The sequence below is a fragment of the Lagenorhynchus albirostris genome, chromosome 19 (genome assembly GCF_949774975.1).
Source record: "Lagenorhynchus albirostris chromosome 19, mLagAlb1.1, whole genome shotgun sequence".
NCBI lineage: Eukaryota > Metazoa > Chordata > Mammalia > Artiodactyla > Delphinidae > Lagenorhynchus > Lagenorhynchus albirostris.
The window spans coordinates 42,073,417-42,101,227 of NC_083113.1; the positions used below are offsets into that span (position 1 = coordinate 42,073,417).

A 27,811-nucleotide genomic window follows, 5' to 3' on the forward strand; every position below is an offset into this window, starting at 1 on the left:
CCCATAACACACGTCAGGGGTTATAGCAGCAAAGGAAGGTCTTTATTCAGGGGGCATGGGCCTTGGGCTGGCAGTTGGGGGTACGGCGGTGCTATTTCGGTAGGTACCCAGCAGGATGGCATTGATGTGCTCCAGTGTCTGGTTGCTGAAGACCATATTGAGGTGCTGTACCCCAGGCAGAGGCAGCAGGTGCACAGGCTGCTGTTGGAGGCCCTGCCACTGGGCACAGAGCTCGGTGCTGCGCGTGGCCACAGTGTCATCCCCGTCCTCATAGAGCACACCCACAGGGTCCGTGTAGGGGAAGCCATGGTCAAAGATGTAGGTGCTGGGTGTGGGCAGGCCCACGCCATACAGACAGTATACTTCCACTCCAGGTGCTGGGAGCCCTGCCAGCAGGTCACGTGACTGTAACCACATGTACCAGCCTTCCTCAAAGTGCAGGTCTGTAAAGAAGCGCTGCAAGTCACGGCTTGTGTAGTTGAAGGTGGGGGTGGAAATGAACACGTGGTCCTCGGGCCATGCCTGGCTGGAGGGAAACATCCAGGGGGACGCTGTTGTCATGCGCTGCTCCTCTTTCAGCTTGATGCTGGACATGATTGGGATGCCCTGGTTGTCACCTGTGGACACAGAGCAAGGTAGGGCAGGGAGCCAGTCCTGGCTACCCCCGGCCCACAACTTGCCCCCCAGCCCAAGCTCAGCTGGATGCTCAACTTTGTCTTGCCCACTCCAAACATCAACTCCAAGTCATGGACTAGAACCGGCCTGGCAGTCAGGAGGGGCTCCATGTGTACTTGTTAAGTGAGAAGCCCTAGTGGCACCTCTGTGAGGCAGAGCTCTAGAGCTTCAACAGGAGGGCAGGGAGGGGTTTCCTGTGTGTGTGAACAGTGGGGGATGGTGCTGGCAGTTCTCTCAGGCAAGTGTCTGTCGGCCCCTGTGGCCTGTGCTGCACAGGGCTCAGAGCTGTGTTCTGGGAAGAATGAAATGAGACCAATCTCTGTTTGACACTCATTGATATAGTCTGGGGAGTGTGTCCTTCACTTAAGCTCCTAGGGGTAAGGCCACGTCTGGCTGTGCCCAGAATACAGTGGGTGCTCCGCAGGTGGTAGCTATGCCACTCCTTGGGGAAGGGCAAGAGGGGCTCCCGGGGTCTGGCCCTGGCTTAGGGCAGATCCCTGGGCAAAGGGGCTCCTGGGAGCAGAAGGCAGCCGAAGGCTGAGTGGGTAGGACCTGAGGCTACAAGGAACAGACCTCAGCAATGAGTCAGATTGCTGGGGTTAACTTCCTCTTTGTTTACTTCCCCTTTGTCATCGCTGAGACACTGTCGGGAGACACTCTAATGGTCCAGGCCAGGCTCACTGCTCTCAGAGGGCCAATGAAAGGGGCTGTGCCCCAGAGGTGGTAGACAACACCCCCAGCCTAGCACTGCGAGAAGAAACAGGAGTGAGGGCAGGCCCACGGTCAGCTTCATTCCACCCCCCACCCCTCCCCACGGGACACAAGTGATCAGAGGCCCTCTCACCTGAGGCCAAGATTATCATGGGCTTGATGGAGCCACCCCAGGGAGCCCCAAGAGAGATGAAACCATCGATGAAGCGGTCCTTCCAGGCCTGGGGCTGGCGCAGTAAGAAATAGAGCAAGTGCAGGCAGCCAAGGCTGTGCCCAATGAGGAAGACAGGCCTTCTGTAGGTAGCGTGCATTTCCTCCACTAGCCCAGCAAGCTTCAGGTAGTACTCCTCCTGCTGGCCTGCAGGGGGGGGTGGATGGGTCAGCACAGCTGGGACTAGGGGCCACCTGCCCTGCCCCAAGCCCCCTATGCACAGAGACACTCACTGGGCTCCAGCCGCCAGTCGTAGGGGGCGGCCCGCACCGTCTCATCCCGCACATACCCATTGTTGACCAGGTTCTGAACCAGTGTGTGCATGTAACCTGTGGGCGAGGCAGTGGCACTGGGGGTTCTGGCTGTGGCTCCTTCAAGCCCACCAAGCCTAGAGCCCCACACTTTCCTGCAACACACACACCTGCCAACTTGCTGTTGTCCAGATACTCAACAGAGTAGGTCTTGCCAAAGCCGGGAACACGGATCTGTACACCGGGGGCATTGGATACTCGCCCAGAGCTGCGGTTGTAGACAACCCTGGGGGCAGTGGGACAGTCAGCGGAGCGGCAACCAAGGAGTAGGGTGGGGGGCTAGGCCAGAGGGGATGGCACGAACCTGGTGTTATCGATCCAGCAGTCTACCCCAACGGGTAGGAACATATTGAGATCCAGCCAGATGGTGAAAAAGTCGTCTGTCTTGCGGTAGCACATCCAGTTCACCACATTTGGTTTATCCAGCTTGGCTTCCAGCTGATTCCCCAGGCAGCCAGGCACTGCAGGCACCAGCCTTCACTCTGGATCCCTCCCATTTCCCTGCAGTGGACCCCACCCCGGTCTCACCTCCCCGACACTACAGTGACCAGCCCCGCCCCTTCATCTCCCACACCCTCCACCCCCAGGGATGAAGGACAAGACCCTCTCTTTCTGATCACATCCCCTGCCCCGTCCCCGCAAAGCCCAGGCTCCCCTCGGTCAGGGAAGGTACAGGGGCCAAGGCCACTGACCCCTGCCCCCACCAAGCAAACATGTAGCGTGACTCTCCATCACTGCCAAAGTCCAAGGGGAGAACAAATAGTACAAGGGAGTGGGGCCGGGCCTAGGAGTAGGGGCAGGACCTGATGAGCCTCTCCTGCTCACCTGGGCTGGGCACCTTGTCCTTGCCGGGGTGGGGGCTGAGGAAGGAGTGGTGGGGCTTGGACCAGGGTCCGGTGGCTACAGCTGACCACAGCTTGTAATGCCCCGGCCAAGCCCTCAGGCACACCCACCCTCTACTCCACCCACCTCGGGGAGACAACTCCGAGACACGAGAACAGTGTGGTGCGAGAAGGGGTTGATTTCTCTGCAGGACAAGCCTTTGGCCCCTCCAGATGCTGAGGCAGGGATCAGGGCTAATGCAAGGGCAGAAGGGCCTCAGCAGGCTCTGCTACCAGGGGCTGGGGCCCAGGTTCCCCAAGGTCTGCCCTGGTGTATCAGGGGCCTGGTGGGGGCTTACCGAGGATGACGGGCCGTGTGTGGTTACTGAGCTCAGCCTTGGGCGTGGTGTGCGGGGGGAAGAGCACATTGAAGAGCCAGAAGGGGGCGGCGGGGGGAAGCAGCAGCCCCAGCAGCAGCAGGACCCACTGCCGCGGGGAGCCGGGCGGCCCCATTCCAGCCCTTGTGCCTAGTGCCCAGTGAAGCAGTCCCGGGCTCGCCTTATCTGGAGTCGGGGTGGGAGGGGCCCCAGGGTCAGTGGGAGGGACAGCCTGGCCAATGGGGGTGGCCAGAGATTTCCGGAAAGGGGCACAGCCTCAGGGAGCCGGCTCTGGGCCTGGGTTCAGTTCCGCCTCCTTCCCTTGGTGCCAGGGGAAACAGAGCCGGGGCAGCGGGAGGCCCAGAAGTACACAATGTTTTATTGAAAAAAGTCAGGCTTCAGCTGGCTGGTTCCATTCAGCTCGGCTTGGTGGGAGTCCCTGCCCACAGTAGCCTGAGTCAGATCTTCCTGCAGGCCGGCTTGGCCAGACCCCTCCCTGGTCGCCCTTCCCCTTCTCTCTGATGGTGACATTCAAACAATAAATATGCAATAAATAGCGCTCCTGGGCCAGCTGCCTTCAAACCCCACATCAGCCCCCACCAGTCTTCTGAGTCAGGACAGGCGTCCTGGGGTGCTGGACAGGAAGTCCCCAAACCTCTCAGGGTCTTGCAGGACCTCGGATCCACCTCCATTGCCAGGTCTGGGCCCAGTCTCCAAGGAGACCTAGCAAAGCTGGGTCCAGGGCAGGGCTGGGCAAAGCAGGGCTGGCAGGCGGGTGCTGGGAGGGGGCTGTTTGTTACCCTGGACGCCTCCACTCTAGGCCACAAGTCTGTATTGGGCTCAGGAGTAGATGGTGATGACTTCACGGCCACCACCACGGACCAACAGCACCCGTTCGAGGCCCTCAGTCAGCACCTCCAGGAACTCCATGTCTGTAGGGCATCGAGTCAAGGAGGCAGCACCCAGGGAAGCACCAAGGGGCACCCAAGGAAGTTTCGCCCGTCAGTCAGAGCTGGGTGCCCTGGCACCCCCTAGGGTACCCAGGGAGAGGAGCTCCTGGCCTGACCTCACACACTGTCCACCTCCCCACTGTCCACCTCTTTACAAAGGGATACAGTTCTCATCGCCCTCGCTGTTCTTGGGTGGGCCAGGCATGTTCAGTAGGACCAGGCGGGCGTCATGGGAGCGTGTGACAATGACTTCATTGAGCTTCACAGCCGTGTGCATGCGCCGCACATTGGATTGGTCCCTGAAGATAATGCAGCTGAACATGGGCCCCGCCCCTGGCCCACCCACAGGGCTTGTCTGCCCCCATCCCACCTCCAATCCCAGACCCTAATGTGGCTGGGTCCATTTCTGCTGCACTCACGGCTTAATATGTACCAACTCCCGGAAGTTGTCGGGGGCATGGCTGGGGTCCCAGGGCTCTGCTGCCATATATTTGTCCCGTGTCCATGTCATCTGGATCTTGTCAGTCCCAGCTGCAGACTCTTCCTCCTCGTCTGAGTACAGGCTCTCCAGCCGCAGGGCTGAGTGCCGGTCCTTGACCAGCTGGGCCTGAGGACAATCAGAGGAAGTCTCCTCGGTGCCATGGGAAAGGGTGGGCCTGGCTGGCCCAGCGTGATCACCCAGCCTTAGGGAAATGGGTGGGGCTGGGGTGAATCATTCTGATGCTCCCACCTGATGGCGTCTCCCAAGGCCTGACCCTGCCCTGGACGGAGAAGGCCACTGACCTCTCGCTCCCGCTCAGTCTTGGTCAGCCTCATCTGCCGCAGCATCTGGGAGCGCTGCTCCATCATCAGTGTCCGCTCGTAGGTATATGCAGAGATGTCGCTGTTATGCTGGGGAGAGGGTGAGCCATGAGGACTGCGCTACGTGGGGCAGGGTATCCACAGGGCTACGTCGGGCAGGTGGCTTACCATCTCCACCACTTCCACCTCTGCCTCGAGGCGCAGGTGGTACAGGAAGACAGCCAGATCCTTCTTCATCTGGATGCTGTTGTCATCCATCTGGGCCACCGTGAAGATGCGCATCCGGCACTTCCTCCAGACCTGTGGCAACAGAAGGTGGTGGTTCAATCACACCCCACCCCTTCAAGGGCCCAGCCCCTCTCACCGGGGCCCAACCGCCTGGCCCACCTTGTGCTGGCGTAACAGGAAGGGCAAGAGCATGAGCATGCCGCCGTCGTGGACAATCCACCACACATCGATGTGGCCCTCCAGGTAGCGCTCGTGGTTGCTGGGGTAGAAGGCGATGTTCTTGGGCACGAGCAGGGCCAGGTGGGCGGCCGTGGTGCAGCGCACGGTGTCTGGGGAAGAGGGGCACTACTGATCATCAGCCTGTGACCCTCTGGCCTCTGTCCCCACTTGACCCCTGCCCCTGTCCTATGTGGTCGAGCCCAGGCCCTGACCCTCACGCACCAATAAAGGTCTTCCAGGCACGTGGGTCCTCACTCTGTCGCCAGCCGTAGGGCCAGCCCAGCACCACGGAGTTATGCCTCATGCCACCCAGGCCGCAAGACTGGATGAGGTGGGCCAGCCCCTCACGCACCTTGCTGGCCACCACCACCTGGCAGAAGCCCTTCACCTTCTCAATCTCCATCATGTTCTTGATTGTCTGTGGGGAACATAGCAGGGTCAAAAAGCAAGGCCATCAGCGTCCCCTCTGCTGGGCTCCCCACCAAGGCCCCTAGGGCGCAGAGGGTGGGGGTGGGGGAGGAGACGGGGGCAAGCTGCCCACCCAGAGGCCATGTTTTCAAGATGGGACAGTTATAACCCCCTTGCTCCAGCTCTCAGCTGGCAACAGTGCTGTCCACCTGGCTGGCTGTGCACCAGCTGCAGCCCAGACATCTCTAGTCCAGCTCAGTGTCCTCCCAGCACCACCCCCTTGCAGCCGGCACCTGCTCAGCGGCCTGGGCCTCGCCATAGCTCTCCAAGAAGCTGCCCTGGATGACAGAACCAACAATGGTCAGGCCCTTGCCGGCCTTAAGCTGGGAGGCGAAAGTGAGGAGCCGTGGGTACTTCACATGAAGGTCCTCATCTAGCTTCAGCAGCACCAGCAGCTGAGGTCTGTGGTGGCCGAATGGAGAGGGAGCCTGAGACCAGGGCCAGAGGTTTCCAGGGAGCCCAGCTCCTTCCCTTCCTGGCTCACAGGCCCCTACACGTAGCAGTGATCCAAGGGCCAAATAAGCAGGATGGTGCCCCTGGCAACTCAGGACAGGGAGCACAGACTAGGGAGGGGGAGCCAGCACCTCTTGACTCTCCCACCCTCACAGTGCCCCCTGAGAACCTGGACTGGGCCCCACCAGGCCGGGCGTGACTCACCGCCAGTTCTTGGTGTGAGGAGGTCCCTCCTCTAGCCGCAGCAGTGCATAGCGGGCAGCACTCAGGGACAGGCCTCGGATCCCGTCGCCCCACTCCTTCTCAGCCCTGCAGAGGCCCCCACAAGCTGGTAAGCCCCTGGTCCCACCCAGGGGTTGTGTCCGTGTGTAGGTGAGATGAAGGGGCCAGGCCCGAATCACAGTCCCCCAGCCCCAGCACCACAGTGGCTAACAAAGGACGGCTCAGCTCCCCACAACCCAATGAAGAGTGGCCCAAAGGCCCCAAGCAGGTGGCAGCCCTCACTCACCCTTGGTACTCAATGTACTTGTAGATCATGCCGGCAATGAGCATGGCAACCAGGGCATAGTACCAGGACGAGACAAACATAAGAGCCAGGCAGAGGCTCATGCCCAGGAAGGACAGCGCCCTGGGCCAGAGAGTGGGAAAGGGCCAGAATCAGGGAGAGACCAATAGGGCCCCAGGCCCAGACCCCCAATCTCTCACCAATAGCAACTGCTGCCCAGAAAATTCAAACCCCATCCAGAATGGGGCTCCTGGCTTCCCCAATAGCTCTTGTGTCAGAGGACCTGGCTCAGGGGCCCAGCTGGTGCTTACCAGTGATAGTACTTGAACCGAGGCCGCCAGTTGGGAGTCCTTAGGAGCGTCTGCACAGCACAGGCCAGGTTCACAAACAGGTAACACATCAGAAAGAACCTGCAGCACAGGGAGTGGCTGGTACAGAGCGGCCTCCTTGGCAGCCAGGTACCTGATGTCCCTGCCCTTCCAGGCTGGGCCTGGATGAGGAACCAGGACATGTCATGGCCCTGCCGTGCACAGGCTCAGGCAGGTCTTCTTAGCCTCACCACACCCAGTCCCACAGCCTGATGCAGATGGGACACTGCAGCAGTGTCCGCAGAACCAGGTCTTAGAGGATGGGCAAGTGTTCACAGGCAGAGGAGGGGAGGGGGCTGCAGGCAGGGGGAACAGCTGTGGAAGAGGATGGTATCAAGGAGGGCTCAGCATCTGGAGACGGCTAGACAACAGTCAGGCCTCTGGCCTGGGTGACCAGTTGGATGAGGGGCTGTCATGAATGTGGGGAGAGTGGGTCAGGGGAAGACAACAAGGGCCATTTTGAATCACTGAGTTAAAGACACTTGAGGGACACTGCGGTGGGTGTGGGAGACTGGGATGGGGGAGGCCTACCGCCATGAGCCCTCCAGGAATGACAGCGGAGGGGCAGAGGGCTGAGTGGAGGGGACGCCAACCTTTATCCTCAGCTGGTACGAGAGGAAGGACAGACAAGAAGGCAGCAGGGCTTACGAAAGAGGGCATGCCAGGGGGCAGGGACTCCCATGAGGTGTCCCATTAGGGCTGCCAGGAGGAGCCACGTGATAAAGGCTGAGATACATCCTCTGACTTGGGCAGCCACCACCCAAGAAGACTGTGGCAAGAACAGTTTCAGGTGTGCGCTGATGTGTGGGTGGAGCTGGGCAGTAATGGGCGGAGGTGTGCTGGGGGGAACAAGAGAGCACTGACTCCAGCAGGCCTGGCTGGGGCTGGGGGGCAGCTACTTCGTGGGGAAGGGGGTCCCTCTCAGTCTCACAGGCTGAGTGGGGCAGTGAAGGCTGGCTCAGTCATAACGGAACAAGCAAAAGGAGCACTGGCAGTGGAGCAAGATGTGTGAGGAGAGGTGGAGTGGGCCCCAACCCTGGCAGAGGTGAACACAGCAAGGACACGAGCCCTGCCGCCAGGACCCCTGGAAATTGCCGCGTGCTCACCACCTCCTGCAGGGCACTGGCAGATTCAGATGCCCAGCATTCCAGAACTTTAAAAGCAAACAACTTTGAAAACGGATGAGGTAGTGGTGGCCTCATGAAGGTGCTAGAGACCAATGCTTGCCCTGACCCTGCTCTGGGGGTCTCCCACAGAGGCACATGGGACCTACTGGTCTCTTTAAAATTTCTGAGTAAGTGCCAGGCTCGCTCCAGAGGCAGAAGTGGCTGAGCTCTGCCAGGCAAACATCCCCCCATACAGCCTGACACATCTCCCTACTGCGCCCTCAACACCAGACAAGGTCACAGAGCTGCTGGGCAGGGCCCCCAGCTGAGGGGTGCTGAGAGTGCAAGGAGCCTTTCCCAAGACCATCCCCCAGCCCTGCCCTGAGCCCCAGCTCACATGGATAGAATGGGGGCCACCATGTCAAGGGAGGCGATGAGGATGCCCAGCTCAGCGATGAGTGCTGTCAGGAGGAGTGCCCATGTTGGTTCGCCATTTGCCTTGCCATGGCCAAAAACCTGCAAGCACCAGGGTCAGTGGGGTCCGAAGTGAAGAAGTTGGTTCCACTGCCCCCATTCCACACCTAAGGCCACAAGTCATGAAGTCCCTCTGGGGCTCAGGTCACACCCATGCCTATCCTGATAGGTACGAGTTCCTCTGCCCTCCACTTCCTCAGGCCTCTCTGCTGTGGATGAGCCACAGACAGGCCTTGGGGATTCTGGGCCCAAGCAGCTCTGCCAACAGCAGGGCAGGGCCAGGGCCAGGGCAGCTCTCAGCAGCTCTCCATGGATAGCTGCATGGCCCTGGCCCCCAGCAGGATAAAACGCGCCCATACTTATCTCCTACCTCTCTCCCCCAGCAGGTGTGAGGGGCCAGGAGCACCCAGGCGGTGGGGAAGTGCAGAAGGCTCACCCGGAGGAAGGGGATGATGTTGTCCTTGGCGATGGCCTGCAACAGGCGTGGTGCCCCAGTGAGGCTCTGTAGGCCGGCGCCGCAGGTTGAGAAGAAGGAGCCGATGACGATGACCCAGGGCGAAGGCCAGGCTAACGTGCCCACCACCAGGTTCCTGCTGACGCCATCGCCGTACCTGCAGGGGCCGGACTCAGGCCATGTTCCATGCAAGGAGCCCCCCAAACCCTGGGTGGGGTCGCCCAGAGTGAGGGTTGGCAGAGGTCAGGAAGGATGGCTATGGTGGACAGAGCTCTGGCCCCTCAGCAGAGGCCAGGCCACCAGCCCCTATCCTTTCCCCTCAGCCCAGTCCCGATCTGATGTCACCATCCTCTCAGAAGCAAAAGTTCTGCTGGAGCCTGACCCACCACTGGCAACCAGCAGCCTGAGGACATGTGTGGAACCACGTGTGCAAGGGGGGCCGGTGTCAGGGCAGCAAAAGCTGAGTCCAGTGCCACGGGGAGGGGCCCAGATCACTCACTTGTCCCGGAGGACCACACCCTCGATGCAGGCGCCAAAGAGAACCACGCTGCTGAAGTCTGTGGCTGCGTCAAGGAAAGCTCGGCCTCCGCGGCCTCCGCTGCCACTGCCGTCCCCGTGCATCCCCGCACAGCGCCCAAGGGCCCCTCGCCCAAGCCTTAGCTGGCAGACTCAGCTGGGACACCTGCAGCTGTGGGTTTCGTGTTGTGTACACACCCCTTGAGTGTGCGCGTGTGTGAGGGGTGAGGTACACATGCACGCGTAGGGAGTGTGTCTGCGCGTGCCAGCTGGTGACTTATACACAGCAAGTGCCTCCTGTCCCCCTTCCCCACCCACCCCAGGCCTGGGAAAGGATACACACAAGGGAGGTCGTAACAATGGCCAGAATGGTCCCCACTGGGATGGACTTCTGCGCATCTCGGAGGTCCCCGGAGCGGTTTGAGCCAGCCATAATGCCTCCAAAAACAAGGAAACTCCCTGAGGGGCTCCCTGGGAGTGGGGGCAGGGCAGGGTGGGTGGGCAAGAGGGCTCACCTGTTACGGAGGGGAAGAAGATGCCGACTAGCACAGTGAAGGATGTGGCGATGTCGGCCACCACGTACAGGGGCAGGCTCTCCTTCAGGCCAAGGGCGTCTGTGGAGGGCAGCCCGTGCTTCTCCACGACCTCACCCTTCTCCAGGTAGGTGCTCCACAGGTTTTCTGTGGGGGCAGCAGCATCACCACTGCAGCCCCACCTACTTCCCAGGGAAGTTTGGGGCAGCCCAGCCAGAGGCTGCAAATGTAAGAGGTTCTCGGGGTTCAGGGGGGTGACTTCAGCCGACTGGCTACGGTGTCAGCCACCGGGCTGCTCTGGCCACAGAGAAGGAGCTGTCTGGCTACAAGTCTGAAAGGCGAAGGTGGCTGAACCACCATCACCTGCCACTGCCTGCCTCCTAGACAGAGGCCCTTTATGGCTCCTGTGAGAACAATCACAGGCAGGGTCAGGGGCTGGTGGCTGGGGAGAAATGGGCTGCCAGAACTTTCTGGGGGTTGTTGCAGGCCTGGGACACTGGCCAAACAGGCTCCGTTCACCCGAAACCCAGCTGCCAGGAGCCAGGCTGAGAGGACACGGCTGGGCTGGGAAGGCAGCCAGAACTGCCTCCCATTCCTGAGCTGGCCACACAAGGACAGCTCTGTGCTAATCCATCCTTCCGTGCTCATTCCCTACCTCCTGCTCAGTGTGGGGGGCAGGAGCAGGACAGGAGGGAGGACGCACCCTGGAGCACGCCAGCAGCTGCACCAGGGATGCCAGGGATCTCAGTCACATTGTTGAGCAGAAAGTAGGGGTCGCAGGAGTCTGCGGTGAGGTTGGGGCTGTGGCAGAAGAGGCTCCAGAGCCGAGTGGCCACGGTCTCATTGTCCACCACGGCTGTCTTGGCACAGACATCAAACTGGTCCCGGGACAGGGTCCTATTGCCCAGCATACATACTCTGTGGGGCCGGGGGGGGACAGAAGCATCAGCACCTGCTCAGCCAGAGACCCCAACCTGCTTCCACCCTGTAGCCTCTACAACTTAAGGCATCAAAGGCCATCCACGTGGGAAGGATGTCAGTGCAATGCCTGGATGTATTCCCAGGTTACTTACGGAAACACGGGAGGGTCAAAAATAGACTTGATGCCCCCAGCATAGATGGAGAGGATGGAGATGATCACACAGGCCAGGAAGAGTGAGGCAAATTTGTTCACATACTTGACACCAACAAACACCACCAGGGTCATGAAGGTCAGAAAAATGGTCCCATACACCCGCATATTGTTCAAGGTGGCACTCGACATGTCATGAGTGCCTGTTGGGTAAAAAATGGCGGCTGGTGGGGCAATGTAGGTCTGAAACAAGAAGACAGATAGAGGAGGTTCAATCTTCCTATGTGGAGAGTCAAGCCCAATATTTTGGTTTTCTTTTTTTAAGAGTATCCAGAGGGGAGTTCCCTGGCCGTCCAGTGGTTAGGACTCAGTGCTTTCACTGCCGTGGCCCAGGTTCAATCCCTGGTTGGGGAACTAAGACCCCATAAGCTGCACGGCCAAAAAAAAACAAAACCAAAAAAGAGTATTCAGAAAAAGCCAGTCACAAAAGAGCATATATTGTATGAATCCATCTATATGACAAGTCCAGAATAGGTAAACCTGATTAAATTTTTATCTATCTATCTATCTGGCTGCGCCGGGTCTTAGGTGCAGCACGTGGGATCGTTGTTGCTGCGTGCGGGATCTTCGTTGCGGCATGCAGGATCTTTTAGTTGCAGCATGCAGGATCTAGTTCCTGACCAGGGATCGAACCCGGGCCCCCTGCATGGGGAGCATGGAGTCTTAACCACTAGACCACCAGGGAAGTCCTTGATTAAATCTTATTGAAGACAGAAAGCAGATTAATGGGTGCCTAGGGCTGGGGAGAATGGAGAGTGATCACTAATGATCATGGGATTTCTTCTTGGGGTGATGAAAATGTTCTAAAATTGACTGTGGTGATAGTTGTACAACTTCATGAATATACCAAAAACCATCCAATTGTATACTTTAAATTCACTTTAAAGTGAATTGTATGGTATGTGAATTATCTCTTAATAAAGCCATTATTGGCTTCCCTGGTGGCACAGTGGTTAAGAATCTGCCTGCCAATGCAGGGGACACGGGTTCGAGCCCTGGTCCGGGAAGATCCCACATGCCGCGGAGCAACTAGGCCCGTGTGCCACAACTACTGAGCCTGCGCTCTAGAGCCCGTGAGCCACAACTACTGAAGCCCGCACACCTAGAGCCTGTGCTCTGCAACAAGAGAAGCCACCACAATGAGAAGCCCGCGCACCGCAATGAAGAGTAGCCCCTGCTCACCGCAACTAGAGAAAGCCCGTGCACAGCAACAAAGACCCAACGCAGCCAAAAACAAATAAATTAAAAAAAAAAAAGCCATTATTTACAAAAAAGAGAAAAAGGATCCAGACACAGGAGTTGACCTGAATAGCTAAATAGCAGAAGTGGAACAGTTTGAGGAGCAAAAAAATAATGACAGCACAGGATTATGAGCCAAAGAATAAAATAAATATCCAGGAGTCCATGGGACTTCCCTGGTGGTGCAGTGGTTGGGAGGCTGCCTGCCAATTCAGGGGACACGGGTTCGAGCCCTGGTCTGGGAAGATCCCACATGCTGTGGAGCAACTAAGCCTGCGTGCCACAGCTACTGAGCCTGTGCTCTAGAGCCCGCAGGCCACAACTACTGAGCCCATGCGCCACGACTACTGAAACCGGCTTGCCTAGAGACCGTGCTCCGCAACAAGAGAAGCCACTGCAATGAGAAGCCCGCACGACACAGTAGCCCCCGCTCGCCACAGCCAGAGAAAGCCCGCGCACAGCAACGAAGACCCAACACAGCCAAAAATAAATAAATAAATAAATTTATTTAAAAAAATATATATATATATCCAGGAGTCCATACTGATATAAATACATGGTTGAATAAATAAACAAATGGAAAAAGGACAATTTCCTTACAGAAGAAATCAACATAACAAATGTAGGAATGTGGGTTGGGGCTTCCCTGGTGGCGCAGTGGTTGAGAGTCCACCTGCCGATGCAAGGGATGTGGGTTCGTGCCCCGGTCCGGGAGGATCCCACATGCCGCAGAGCGGCTGGGCCCGTGAGCCATGGCTGCTGAGCCTGCGTGTCCGGAGCCTGTGCTCCGCAACGGGAGAGGCCACAACAGTGAGAGGCCCGCGTACCACAAAAAAAAAAAAAAAAAAAATGTAGGAATGTGGGTAATAGAAAAACAAACAGGGCTTCCCTGGTGGCGCAGTGGTTAAGAATCCGCCTGCCAATGCAAGGGACACGGGTTTGAGCCCTGGTCCGGGAAGATCCCACATGTCACAGAGCAACTAAGCTCATGCGCCACAACTACTGAGCCTGCGCTCTAGAGTCCATGCTCTGCAACAAGAGAAGCCACTGCAATGAGAAGCCCACGCACCGCAATGAAGAGTAGCACCCGTTCTCAGCAACTAGAGAAAACCCGCGTGCAGCAGCGAAGACCCAATGCAGCCAAAAATTAAATAAATGAATAAATAAATTTATAAAAAGAAAAAGGAAAACAAACAACAAAACCCCCAGAATATCCAGGAACAGGCTCCACGCAACAGACAGGGGACCTGGAGGTGGGAATAGACAGGCAGTTCCTCTAAACATCTACTATCTGGATTCCCAGGGGCGGGCACTCTTTACCCTGTGCTCCCCACTGCTCCTCCCCCTCTTCTCCCACCACGAGGGCAGTTCAGTGGGAAGTGGGAAACTGAGTCAGAGCACACATGAGGCCCACAGAGGTGGCACTGCCCTCCAAACAGGGTCCTGTGGCTGTTCACCCTGATTTAGGGATGAGGATAAGATGGATCTGAAGGGCTTTATTAGCACAGAGCCCTGGGGGAGACAGAGCTGGCCAGAGCCCACATGAGCCTGGGAGGCAGGCTCTGAGTCACCACCAAGATCTGTCTCTGAGTTAAATGCAGTAGTTCACAGACCACCTGCTATGGTTGAAATGTTGCCCGAGTGGATGGAACATCCAGGGTCAAGGTGGAGACAGCCAGGCCCCTAGCTTGCCTGGCCCAAACTGGGAAAGGGCTGAAGGGGAGACTGGCTTGAACAAAGATCTTTCTCCCTTGAAGAGGCCTCCCTCATTATAAGCCCTAGACCCTGACCAGAGGTGAAGGGAGCATGAGCCGCCTGGGCCTATGGGAAATGGACTGTTTCGACAAGACCCGAGTTGGCCAGGGCTTAGCCTGACTCACCAGCAGGATCTCAATGGCCCCCAGGATGTACATAGCCGCTGCAAATGTTGTTCCCAGGTAGAAGCACAGGCCAACAGCCCCTCCAAATTCTGGTCCCAGCGAGCGGGAGATCATGAAATAGGAGCCCCCAGCTACAACAGAAAAAGCATACATAGGTCAAGTCTGGTTCTTCAAGGGGGCCTCTCCCATGACAACCCTTCACAACCATCCAGAGGGATAGGGACTGCTTTTCCCATTTATGAACGAGCAGAAGGGTCAGAAGACTTGCCCAAGGCAGCATGGTTAATAAGTGGCCAGGCTGCGGTTGGACCTGATTTCCATTTGATTCCAACACCCAGCACGGGCCAATGACACGAATACTCTGCTGGGGCAGCTCTAGGTCCGCAGCAAAGCCTAAGTGGCCTACTGTCCCCCACCTCCCTGCAGTTAGGTCAGTCCCCGCAGCCTCCCCTGGTTGGGTGTGTCCTATCTCAGCATGCCTCACCCCTCCCAAGAGCTATCTCTGTTAGTCTGACCCTCCAGACCAGGGCAGGGACTAGCTTTTTGCCGCTAGGGCCAGCCACTGGGTGAATATCCATGGCTGACCCTCCTGCCCTGAATCTGTGCTTCCATCAGAATCTAACACCCCTGGCAAGACTGAGTCAACACTGGACCCCAGGGCCAGTGAGGGTGCAGGGGACAAGAACAATCCCATGCTGCTGGTTGAAGCTGCTCCTGATGAAACTTCTCTGGTGAAAAATCTGGGAACAGGGATCAAGAAGCTTTAAAAAGGCTAATAATCCCTTTCATGCTGTAATCCCACCTCTAGGACCCTCTTCTAAGGAAACCGCCAGGGGCGTGAACAAAGATCAGTGTGCAAGGCTGTTTATGACAATAATGTTTACAATAGTGAAAAAGTAGAACCCAAGAGTAGGAGAATAACAAAAATTAGGTAATGTCAATCCTGTTTTAAAAAAACAAATGAACCGTTTCCAGCACTTGAGAAACACACAGACACACAGACACACACACACACACACACACACACACACACACACACACACACACACACACACACACACACACACACACACACACACACACACACACACACACACACACAGAGTTTGGGGAAAACAATACATCTCAATACTTTATAAGACCCTAAGACCATGTATGAAAAGGCTAACAGTTTTGACCTTAGGATGGTGGGATTATGGGTACTTTTCATTTTCTTTTCTACATTTTTTGCACTTTCAAACCCTCTATGGTAAACATATATTTTCCCCCTATTACTTTTATACTAATGCTAATAAAGCTGTTATTTGAAAAAAATAGAAAAGGATTCAAACACAGAAGCCAACCCGAATAGCCAAATAGCCAGAGTGGAACAGGTCAAGCAAAACAATAAATAATGATGGTACTAAGATTATGAGCCAAAGAACAAAATAAATATCCAGGAGTCCACAGTGATATAAATACATGGTTGAGTAAGTAAAAAAACGGAGTCTCTGAAAACCAAGTCCAATCTCAACATCCCGGCTGAAAACCCTCTGCATTGTCTATACTGTAATCCAGTGTGGCCCAGACTCCTTGGCTTGGGCCACCAGGTATGCCCCATCACCTTCTTTATCAGCCCCAGCCCCCGCTTTTAAAAAAGTACTTTTATCCAAAAAAAAAAAAAAAAAAAAAGCCCAAACAAACAAAACACAAAACAACAGCAATCTCAAACTCTGTCAAGCAAGGATGCTCCTAAGTGGTAGCACTGTCATGGCATCAAGGACTAAGATCCCACCAGAAAACTGCCTGGGGTGGGGGGGCAATAAGTGTTCCTAGGCATGTCAAGGTGGATTCTGGGCCCATCCCCTCCTCAGGCCTGAGTGGTGCTCACCCACCTGGAACCACGCCATTGGTGGCAATGGCGCTCATGGAGATGGCCGTCAGCAAGGTCTGTGGAAAGGAGGGCCTAGGTGAGCAGCTCAGCTGGGTGGGCTCTGGCCCTGCCCCAGCTGGGATACTCACACAACAGCAGCAAATGAGCACAATGAGGAGGGCCTGCAGCACACCGGCCGTGCCCACCATCCAGGTCAGCCGCAGGAAGAGGATAACCCCGAAGATATTCTGCAGGCAGGGCAGGTACACCCCCATGAGGGTGCCCATGCTGGGTGCCTATGGAGCAAGCGAGGGAGGGGGAGACAGAGCGTCAGAGGGGCCCAGATGCTCCACGGAAGGCCAGCCCCTGGTCACGTGACAGTCGCCCGCCCCCAGGGTGTTCTACCAGAAAACAGGTTGGAGAGGGATATTCCAAGTGGAGTCCTGGGGAGTGCAGGGGGTAAGGTGAGAGGATGTCTGTGTTGACTTTGATACATGAAGAAACAGTTTGGGACTGGGAAGGTATAAAACCTGATTCTTTTCAAAACCCCACGTGTGAGCTTTTGAGCCTCACCTCCCCCTCATGGTACTGCCCCCTTCCCTTCCTCTCCTCTTTTATACTTCTGCAAAGTGAGGTCTGTGTCAGATCTCCACCTTCCCACTCAGCATGACCCATGTCACCCAAGCCAGAGTCTAAGAAGTTGTTCCTGACCCTCCCTCTCTCCAACCCCCCAGTTCAGTCCAGTGGACACTGAGTCCTGCCCAGTCTGCCTCTCAAGCTGCCCTGAGATCAGCCTTCCTTGCCTCAGCCTTAGTCCCCTGAACCTGGGGCACTACATCTGGGGCACCTGGATGGTGCCTTCTTGTGCCTCTCAACCTCTCCACACTCCAGCCCGCTCTGCTGCCAGAACAGGTCTCTGAAAACCAAGTCCAATCTCATCATCCCTACTAAAACCCCTCTGCATTGTCTATACTGTAATGCATAGTGTGGGCCAGCCTCCTTGGCTTGGGCCACCAGGCCTGCCCCATCACCTTTGTCAGCCTCAGCCCCTGACAACATCAGTCCCTCAGAGCCTCTGAACCAGGGCATGTGCTGGGCTCTGCCTGGGAGGGTTACCCCTGCCTCACTGCCTGGCAAATTCCTCTTCAGTTAAACCTTCAGGAGACTTAACTCTTTCCTCTCCCAGGAAGTTCCCCCAGGTTGCCTTAGCTGGAGTTGGTACTTCCTCTTGCACCCCCTCAGTGTCTGATATACCCTTCTATCATAGTGGTCACGGTAACTGTTCACTCAAATGACCATACTGGGTAGACGTGGCTTGTTCACTGTTCTATTATCAGCAGGCCCTGCTGGTACTCAAAAGGTGCTCCTGAGCCCAGCAAGCGATGCCTTAGAAGGCCTCTGGGATAACCTGTTGGGAAAATCCTGCATAGAGAGTAGAGACTCAGGCTGGAGGGCAGGTAGGGAAGGTCTAATGGGCATATCCAGGCAGGATTTCTCAGCTACCTAAGGGTAGAGTAGGGGCCAAACAGGAGGCCAGGGCAGACGCTGAAGCACAGGATTAGGGCTGGTGCCTTCTTCTTCTTCTTTTTTTTTAAAAAATATTTATTTATTTGGCTGCGCTGGGTCTTAGTCGCGGCCATGTGGGCTCTTAGTTGCGGGATGCAGGATCTAGTCCCCTGGCCAGGGATCAAACCCAGGCCCCCTACATTGGGAGTGCAGAGTCTTAACCACTAGACCACCAGGGGAGCCCCATGCGCTGGTGCCTTCTTGAAGAACTGAGCCTCACATGAGAGCAGCCCAGAGTATTGGGGCCCTGAGAGCTTCCACCAGAGCCCCAGCAAAGCCTGCTGCCCTGGAGCTGGGGTGGGAGAAAGAACTCTGGCCACAGGAACTCTTCTCAAGGGTCCAGGCCTGGGGCAGGATCTGTGTGCAGCCTTAAGGACCACAGAAGGGCCTAGAAGGGCCCGAGTAAAAACAAATGGTCCCTCAAACTGTCCTGCACAGTGTAGGTGACAGATACACCTCATCTGGGCTCTGTCTGAGCCCTTCTCAGAGGCCCTTCTCAGACCACCCGCTGGATAGTAGCAGCTCCCAGTCCCCCATTTGAGGCTGAGTCACTCTGGGAAAAGGGCAGTGTGGGAAAGGGCAGGGCCGGAAATGCTTTCTGCATCTCCAAATAACCTCTGGCAGCCTCAGAAGGTCACCAGGCCACAGACGGAGCAGCTGCCATAGAGAGGCTGCCTTGGGTCTTGGTGTGGTCTGGTTGGAGGACCGCCCTTCCGGCTTTAAGCTTTCCTTTTCTGAGGCCCCTGCTCAGACCTGCCTGGGCGAGGGCCACAGCTCAGCGGCCTCAGCTCCCTAGCTTCCTACTGACTCTCTGTGGACTTGACCAGGCTCCTGCTTTCTCCATGAAAAAGCCACTGGCGCTGGGACACTCAGCCATCCTCTCACATCTTTAACCTAGGGCCAGGTGAGCTGGCAGGTAAGCTGAGGCTGGACCCCAGCATCCTCACAGGCTCCTCATAAGGCCAAGGGACCATGGCCCTTCGCCAACTCAGAATTTCTTCTGACACCTTGTTGAGATGTACACTAGCCTTTCTTAGGGACCTTTTTACTCCCAGCCACCAGCTTCCTGGGCTTGGTCTGAAGGGACAGGGAGGAGGCTTTTACCCAAGGATTCCATCACCCTCTGCAGGGCTAAACACAGATAGCCACAGATAGTCAGCCCTCTCTCAAGCGTGGGCTAGTCTGCCTCCCAGAATCGAGGGGTGCACATCAGCCTCTCGCCTTGGCCCACCTCAGTAAGGTCCAAATCTCATGGGCAGGTCTGAGGTTGGGGATTTGGCTTATTCCAACCAAGAGCTCCTCCTGCCTGTGCTGATCTCCAGCAAGAATACTACAGCTAGTGCCAGACTCAAGCTGCTTCCAAATCACAGCTTCTTCCCAAACCTCAGGGAGTCATTAGACATGGAGGGAACGTTCTTTGCCTCCAAACTGAAAATGTAGGGGGGAAAAAAACCCAGCATTCAGTTAACTTGAGCCCTGTCACACAGGGGAGCTGAGCAAAGATGTGCAAAGTCATCCTGAAGAGAGGACGGCTGGAGGGCCAGAGGCCTGGATAGCGACTAGGGATGGGACCAGCAGAGGGATAGGGAAGCCCCAAGAGGCATGCTCCTATCACCCCCAACCCTGGTGCTCAAGGAACCCAGGGGCTGTCGGAGGGGTCTGCCAGTGGAGCTAACACAGCAAAAGGGTTTAGTCAACTGCTCTAGGTCACATAGCCCCGAGGGACAACCAGGTTCCTGGATCCAAAGGTAATATCCTTATCCATCCTGATGGGATGCCAGTGATCTGGCATTCTACATAGTCACATACCTCACAGTAAGCCCACAAGTCTCCCAGCGTTATGCATTGATCTTGTTTAGCTTAGTCAACTTAGGCAAGTTACTTAATACCCCAACACTCAAGCTTCCTCATCTGTAAAATGGGGATGAAACCAGCACCTGCCTCACAGCTTTGTTGTGAAGACGACATACAAGAACCCAAGCCCACTGCTTAGCATGATGCCTCACACACAGAGAGGCCTAAGTAACGTCACGTTCCACTGTTATTTTTGAGGGCCTCCCTGGTCCTATGCCCTGAGGGCCACCTCCCTGGCCCACCCCTTGAAGTCTCCTTGAGCCCAAAGCACTCAGTGCCCATCATGCTCACCAAACCATGCTCACCAAACCTGGTACCTACTTCCCCCAGGATGCTCATAACCATGTGGGGAAACTGCCAACTCCATGGTGTTGAATCTGTCTTCCGAGGAGCGGCCTCTCTGCTGCCCCTGACCAGCTCACCTTGGCTACTCTCCGGCGGGCACCCTCTCCACTCTCAGCCTCCTCATGCTCCTTGGCGCCCTGTGTGAGGTTGGTGTAGCTGACGAGCTTGCCCAGAAGAGATGATACCTTCGGGCGGATGTCCAGCTCTTCCTGTAAACAGAGCCACAGGGTAATCTGGCAACTGGCACCAGGCTACCTGTATGTAGACAGCAGCCTGGCCTCTGGCCGCTTGCCAAGCCCTGAGGCAGGCCTGGGCTCTTGCCTGGGGAAACCCAAGCCAGCCCACTGGGCAGGTGTGGGTGCCACGCCCCAGCACTCACTTCTCTCTGCCCCACCTTGGCTACAATCACTACCAGCCCATTTGCAAAACTACCTGCCTTGGGGGGAAAGGGCAGGACAGGGCACGGCTGGCAGACAGGGGAATGGCACGCTTCAGTCTGCCTGTTCGGCCTGGCCACCTCCCAGCTGTGAGTAGGCCTCTGGGACTCATATCTGCCCTCAACAAAAAAGCCACCCTAGTCACCCCAGGGAACCAAGGAGGTCAAAAGAGGTATGGGACAAGTGAAGTCTCTCTTATCTGCCCAAACCCTGATTGTCCTGCATGGTCTTCTCCACCAGGCCTCACACCCCGTGAGTAACCCACCTCAATCCCCAAGATGGGATCCTGGAGTCCTAGCCCATCTGCAGGTGGGGCCAGGTCAAGAGGCCTCCCAGGGCTCCAGCTCCCGTGCAGCATCTAGCACAGCTTCCCCAGCACTGTGCCTCCGCCTGCCTCTGGCCCACATTTAATCTTTCCCTGTCTATCAGCTCCCTTCTGACCCTACACACGAGGAGAAACTGGTCTGGTGTAAGAAGTAAAGATGCAGGTCTTTGCAGGTGTATGGAGATTGAAGAGCTTATGAGACTTCCATGGGGCAGCTGAATGTGTGGTCAGAATTTAGGGGCCTAAACCATGACTTCAATCCAGATACAACTTCTAAGCTTGAGTCTGAAAATGATAAAATTCAAGTTCAAAGGCACAAAATTGGGAATGTTTCCAAAGAGACATCCACTGAGGTTGCAGATATGGCTAGAGAGGGCAGATCCGGTGAGAAGGACCAGGGCTCAGTAAACTTGATGGGCACAGAGTTGGAGGAGTCAACCAGGAAGGCCAGGGAAGAGTTCACAGGAGAGGGAAGAATCATGGACTATGAGAAGTCCTAGAAGTGAAGGGGACAAAGGAAATCCTGAGGCAAGAAATACTGAGAGGTGGTGACCTTGCTGAGGGGCTGCATGGAAGTCAAAGGTGAAACACCCCTGGAGGTGGTAATGGGGTACAGTGGCCTCTGGGAAAGCACTTTCAGTTCAAAGGGCCGAGGGAACCACAGCCTGACTGCCAAGGGAGCGAGACAGACAAGGGGAGACTGGAGGAGAAGCCGAGACATAAGGAGGCACAACATCCAGCCTGTCTGCTGAGCTAAAGCTTGGGTCCTGACAGGTCCCTGCCCACCCACCTCCCTGCCACACCTGGGGCCCAGAGTGGCTCCTCAGCTACCTCAAACAGTGCCAGGTTCCTGTCATGGTAGTCACTTCCTCTGGAAGCTTCCATGGGACAAAGAAAAGGGCTGCTCTCCTTGTGGTTGCCATGTCCTGTGGAGAGAGAGGAACGGATTCCCAGTCAGGGGCTGCCTACTGAAACCCCAGCATGCACTCCTCCCCAGCAGGCGTGCTGTCATCTCTGTGGAGCACTCTGTGGGCCAGTGTTACCATGCTGGGCCTGTTTCCCCATCATACCCTGCCAGCCTCCTTGAAAGGGCCAGAATTGGCAGTGGCCTATGATCAAAACCCAGCACGTAGGGCTTCCCTGGTGGCGCAGTGGTTAAGAATCCGCCTGCCAACGCAGGGGACACGGGTTCAAGCCCTAGTCCAGGAAGATCCCACATGCCGCAGAGCAACTAAGCCCGTGAGCCACAACTACTGAGCCTGCGCTCTAGAGTCCGTGCACCACAACTACTGAGCCTGCATGCCACAACTACTGAAGCCCGTGTGCCTAGAGCCCGCGCTTCACAACAAGAGAAGCCACTGCAATGAGAAGCCCGCGCACCGCAGCGAAGAGTAGCCCCTGCCCGCCTCAACTAGAGAAAAACCCACGCGCGTCAATGAATACCCAACTCAGCCAAAAATAAATTTAAAAAAAGAGGACTTCCCTGGTGGCACAGTGGTTGAGAGTCGGCCTGCCGATGCAGGGGACACGGGTTCGTGCCCCGGTCCGGAAAGATCCCATGTGCTGCAGAGTGGCTGGGCCCATGAGCCATGGCCGCTGAGCCTGCGCGTCCGGAGCCTGTGCTCCGCAACGGGAGAGGCCACAACAGTGAGAGGCCTGCGTACCGTGCAAGAAAAAAAAAAAAGAAAAAACAAACAAAAAAAAAACAGCGTGTACACTCATCTAGCAGAGGGCACAGGTGTGAAGGGCCCAGACAGCACGTGTTAACACCAAGGGGCAGAGTCAACTGCAGGAGGGCGTGGCCCAGTCATGGCCCACCTTCAGACCACCCCTGAGACACACACTCCCATTTTCCAGCCCTTCGGGAATATCCAGTGTGCCGGGTGCCCAGGGCTCGGTGTCTTCAGGGCTCCCCCGAGGTGCTGCCCTCCAGACAGATGAAGCCACACAGGGCTCCTTCTGCCGCCATGGCCAGCCAGCCGCCTACTAGCCACCCCACCATGCACTGCGCAGGGGCGTCCTTGAGGGCCACCCGAGGCATGCCGGGAGGAGGGGCAAGCAGGAGACTGGCCAGAGAGCGGAAGTGGGTGCCTGAAGCTGTCTAGGGTCATCTAGGAAAGCCCTACGGAAGCCTGACCAGGTGGCTGTGGGACTAAGCAGGACTGTTGGCAGGACCCTCTTGTTGACCTACCTCCCTGTCCCCAGATCGCAGCTGCTTGCTCCAGACGAGGCAAGTGGCCAATCCCAGCATCCACCTACCCGCCAGGCTGGTGAGGCAGTGCCTCAGCACCAAGAAAACCTCACAGAAAGGAGCCAGATGCACCTTTTTTTTATACGCCTGCCTCAACTCTCAAAGCTTGGCTGCATTTTCTGGCCACCGGCATTCACACTCTTCCCTGTTTTCCAAACTGTGTCCACTGTGAGTCTCAGTGGGTGACATTCCCATTTTTTCATCAAGCAGGCAGAAGACACCCAAGTACTCCTTTTCTAGTTGCTAACAGTAAAACCCCCTTCAGACAGTCTGACAGCTGCAGTGGCAGTGGCTGGAGGCTCCACAGCAAATGGAAAGATGACATCTTGGTTCAAAGAAGCCACGTTGGTGTTGGATGGCAATGCCTGTGGCAGCAGTGTTGGCCTGGTGTCCAGTGATGGAGGCGGCAACAGAAGTGTCTTCACTGATCCAGCCTAGTGGGGTATTCCAGCCATGCCTGATTTTGTGAGAGCTACCTGCCAACCTTTCCTGGTTAAATAGCCCGCAATCCATTTCTCTTGTTTGCAGCTAAGAATACTGAACGATGATACATCCTCTTCCATCTGATACATCCTCTTGCCATCAGTATGAGACTTAACTTGCCTTCTCTGAGCCAACAATCACTCAGCAGGTGCTGCACTGTGGATTCTTTACTGTCCAAAGAGACTGACAGGGAAAGCATGCTGATGACAATTTCTGGGGCAAAATCAGCTGTTCCTTCCCACAGTATGTAAAAGTGGTACATCGCCTCATCTAGGAACCTGGATTAGCTAAGTAAGCCAAGAAGCTCAGTCCCATAAGCTACATGGCTGTATGTAGGGTAATGCCAACGGCACAGTGGACAAAGGTAGTGGGAGTTCAGGCCAACCTACAGAACCATGTTAAAGCCTCGTGGGGGGACTTCCCTGGCGGTGCAGTGGTTAAGAATCTGCCTGTCAATGCAGGGAACACGGGTTAGAGCCCTGGTCTGGGAAGATCCCACATGCCATGGAGCAACTAAGCCAGTGCGCCACAACTACTGAGCCTGCGTGCCACAACTACTTAAACCCACGTGCCTAGAGCCCATGCTCCGCAACAAGAGAAGCCACCGCAATGAGAAGCCCGTGCACCGCAACAAAGAGTAGCCCCCATTCACCACTAGAGAAAGCCTGCGCGCGGCAACGAAGACCCAACGCACCCAAAAATAAATAAATAGATAATTTTTTTTAAAAAGCCTCGTGGGGTCACGTAGCTCCTCAGACACCCTGTGACGTTTGCTGTGCCCTTGATGCTTGTTCAGGATCAGGATAAGAAGCCACAACAAAAATCTGAAAACCCAGTAACAATGCCCATTACACTGACAGCTCTTCAGTGAGAAGCCTCTGAAAAGTACTCTTGGATTTTTGTGACAAAAAAATATCTCCCCTGAATAAGTCAGAGGCTTCATTTTGTCAAAAACAGGCAACTATAAGAGCTCATCTTATTTCCCTTTCTACCTTGCCTGCCAGGAACCTCTAAGCTAAATTTATATTTTAGATGCAGTCACCATCTACCTTGTCTCGGAGTCCTTGCCTCTTTCCTCTGCGTGGTTTTGACCTGACAGTAACAGTCCCTTGGGGAGGCATTTCTGTTGCATATCTCTTCTGATCCTTTTGTGGAAGTAGGTTGAAAGTAAAGTATAAATTATTCTAAACTCCTGCACTGCAGCCTGCCCCACCACTGTTACCTCATCTCTCTGAAGACTGCACTGGTATCCAGAAAACACAGAGCTGAGCACACAGCAGTTCCCCCAAAATGCCTGTGGATGGTCCTCTAAGACCCAGCTGATCCTTGTCCCTCAGCCATGAGTCCAGGGCAGCTCAGAGCCCTTGCAAGGGTTACCTCTAGTCCTCACAGCAACACTCCAGTAGATATCATTTACCCCCTTTTAGTAACAAGGAACGTAAAGCTCAGAGAGATTCAGAGGCAAGGTCACTCAGTGAGAGGGCCAAACTTGGGTCCCAGGATCCACCAGAGCCAGGTGGGAGCTGAGTTGTAGGTTCTACTCCTATTTTGGACCCCCATCCATCCCAGGAGGCACCCCAGGGTGCAGTACAAGCCTTTAACTAGAGAAGAGTGTCTGGGGTTTGCAATTTGGCCAGGGTGTGCATACCCAAGGCACCTCTTGGTGCTCAGTGGCCAGCAGACTAGCTTGGATTCCTGAACCTCCCACTGTGTGACCCAGGGCAACCTGCCTACCCTCTCTGTGTTGCCTTGGTTTCCTTTTCTATGAAGTAGAGCTAGTAACACCTACTCTTCCAACTGCCCAGATGCATCAGGAAAGGGACAATCTGGTGCCAGACACCCAGCAGGGATTCCGTGGAGTTCCCCAAAACCTCATTTAAAGACAGCTCCCATGGGATTGTGGGAACTGGGTGGGAGGGGGGGCTGGTGTCTAAGCAATGCCTGGATATCTGTACTGCCCTTAGCTATTCCAAAAATTCCAGGGCAGGTCTGGGCATGCCTGCTCAGATACCACCTGAGACCCCTGGCAAACCACAGCATGAAGGCTGGGCCTGGGCGCTGCCTGTGAGGTACACATATATGTGTGCTCCTGCCAGCAGCTGTGAATGTACCAGCTGCAAGCAGGGATCCAGGTGACACTCCTGATCCCTCTGCTCACAGGTATCTGCCAGGGGTACCCCTCTAGAGCCTCTTCACCCCCTGCCCATCTAGGGCAGGGTGAACTGGCCCATCTAGGCCTTTGGAGCAGAGGTATGGGCCTTGAGAGATTCAGACACCAAGCTGGGGGGTCCCCATAAGATGGACCTGAGGGGTCACTATTTTTGTGCCCCTGACCCTTTGCAGCCCCCACCAAGAAGGATCATAACCACTCACCAGGGTGCAGAGTGTCCCCCATACCGCAGACGCAGTCAAGATCTGGCTGAAAGGGAGGAAGAGGAGGAAGAAGGGGGATAGCGGGAGGAGCTGGCCCAGCCTGGAGGGACCTGACAGGACTCAGCCAATGTAGCTCCAGTTCCCTATAGTCAGCCTGTGAGAGGCCAAGGCGGGGCCAGAGGCAGGACTCCGCTCTGCCTACCCACTGGTCCAGGCTGATCTTAGGGATGCAGCCCAGCCCAGCCCAGCCTCTGGGGAGAGCGAGCCTCCAAGGGCTAACAGAGGAGCAGGCGTGGGTGCTGGCTCCTGCTCTGGCCACTGGAACAAGGCTAGGGGCAGGTGCCGGCATGGGGCAGGGGTTGAGATGTGTGCACCCACACAGCTGTGAAGCCTGTTAAATGACCATGATGTCCAGCAGCCTATGCCACTGTCCTGTGCCATCTCCTCACACAGCAGTCAGGTGACACACATATAGCCATCACCCACATCAGGCATGGATCACCTCAGTCATGTCACCATCACAGATCAGAGTCAGATCAACATCACATCACCTGATACATGCCAACACACACGTTCCCTGCATATCTCCATCATGGTCAGTCACAGACGAAGCATTTGTCATCAGTCACATCACCATCCTCATCATCGATAACCCTGCAGGAAATGGTGGCCCACAAGAAGTGCTATCCTGACCCCACCTTCACTCTGCGGTATCCCACAGCTATACACTTGCACAAGCACAATTACACATGCATATGCTGCTACACATACAGACACATGTTCTCGGCAGTGTTCACACTCCAAGAGTGGCCCTGCAAGGACAGCCCACTGGGGGGCTCCTGGGGGAGGAGATGGTGAAAGGGTCAAGGGCAGACACCTAGGAGGGGAGGAGGGGTTTACCTTCAGGTCCAGTTTAACATCTAGGTTAAGAGTTAGGGCTCTGGAGGCTCCAACCCTCGATCTGAATCCCCTAGAGCAAGTTACATAAAGGCTCCATGCCTCAATTCACTCCTTTCTAAGCGTGAGTAACATGACCTATCCCAGGGGGAAATTAGGAGGATTAAACGAGTTAATTCACTTCAAGTGCCTAGACAAGCCTGGTCCCGTGTGAGTGCTCCACAGATGCCCACTGTACCTACAGATGTAAGCTGGGATCCACGCAAGTGCACTCACAGGCAGTTACCCACTGACCCCCTCAGGCAGGCACAGCCTTCTTTCCAGGGCCCGGGAGTGCTGGGAGGGAAGGGGGAAGGGGAGGAGAAGGGAGGCGAGAGAGGGTAGTCTTAGGGAAAGAGGTGCTGCCGCACAAAAGTGTAGGCAAGACGGGAAGCGCTTAGGGGCGGTTCACAGGAGGTAGGAAGTGAAGGGTCTGGGGTCCGGGCTGCGGTCGTTGCTCCCAGCCGGGAAGGGCCAGGGATGGAGGCTCAGCGCTCTCCGCGCCCCGGGCGGCCCGGCTGGCCCGGCAGGCCTGGCCACGTCTGCAGCCCCCGCCCGCGGCCCGCAAGGGAGGAGCTGGGGCGGGGAGGGAGGCCCGACCGCAAGCGCGAGCGCCGGGGGCCGAAGAAAATTGTTTCTGCGCGCGCGGAGTAAGGGACTGCTGGCGGCGACTCAGTCTAAGAAAAGTTGGGCCCGCATCGACGTGTGCGCGCACCGGCCGGCGTCGGTGTGAGAGCGGGCCCCGCGTGGCCAGATTCCCTGCCCCCGCCCCCGCCAAGGACCCCTCCGGGCGCGTCCTCACCCTCCGAGTCCTCCCGGTCGGCGCGCTCCCCGTAGTCCACCCAACTGATACCCTCGAGGTTGTCATAGTCGCCGCGTCGCGGCCCGTCCACCGGCACCACGGTGAAATGAGGCATCCTGCGTGCTCGGCCCCGCCGCGACCGCCGCCCCTGCCGC

The 27,811-nt window shown here is 56.3% G+C and overlaps 2 protein-coding genes across 4 annotated transcripts; both read right to left on the reverse strand.

Annotated features, from left to right (window-relative positions):
- Positions 1–20: 20 nt before the first annotated feature.
- Positions 21–3,322, reverse strand: LCAT (lecithin-cholesterol acyltransferase). Of its 3 annotated transcripts, XM_060130622.1 has the most exons (7): positions 3,089–3,163; positions 2,734–2,768; positions 2,213–2,369; positions 2,019–2,134; positions 1,831–1,926; positions 1,520–1,744; positions 21–617 (listed from the first exon to the last, which is right to left on the reverse strand). In XM_060130622.1, exons 3-7 carry the CDS (start codon positions 2,305–2,307, stop codon positions 43–45), a joined length of 1,107 nt encoding a protein of 368 aa, XP_059986605.1. In that variant the 5' UTR covers positions 2,308–2,369; positions 2,734–2,768; positions 3,089–3,163; the 3' UTR covers positions 21–42. The 3 variants fall into 3 exon arrangements, with proteins under 3 accessions (XP_059986605.1, XP_059986603.1, XP_059986604.1); XM_060130620.1 differs by lacking the exon at positions 2,734–2,768 and having other exon boundaries at positions 3,089–3,322; XM_060130621.1 differs by lacking the exon at positions 2,734–2,768 and having other exon boundaries at positions 2,213–2,409; positions 3,089–3,104.
- A 143-nt stretch (positions 3,323–3,465) lies between these two features.
- Positions 3,466–27,809, reverse strand: SLC12A4 (solute carrier family 12 member 4). The gene is made up of 24 exons (XM_060130619.1): positions 27,657–27,809; positions 21,643–21,737; positions 20,127–20,258; positions 16,434–16,580; positions 16,307–16,361; positions 14,433–14,563; positions 11,255–11,496; positions 10,885–11,099; positions 10,164–10,328; positions 9,988–10,086; positions 9,632–9,689; positions 9,115–9,289; positions 8,602–8,720; positions 7,042–7,140; positions 6,734–6,853; positions 6,430–6,534; positions 6,006–6,174; positions 5,527–5,722; positions 5,245–5,414; positions 5,026–5,157; positions 4,840–4,947; positions 4,476–4,663; positions 4,222–4,355; positions 3,466–4,038 (listed from the first exon to the last, which is right to left on the reverse strand). The coding sequence occupies exons 1-24, from the start codon at positions 27,769–27,771 to the stop codon at positions 3,947–3,949; spliced, it is 3,261 nt and encodes a 1,086-aa protein (XP_059986602.1). The 5' UTR covers positions 27,772–27,809; the 3' UTR covers positions 3,466–3,946.
- Positions 27,810–27,811: the final 2 nt, after the last annotated feature.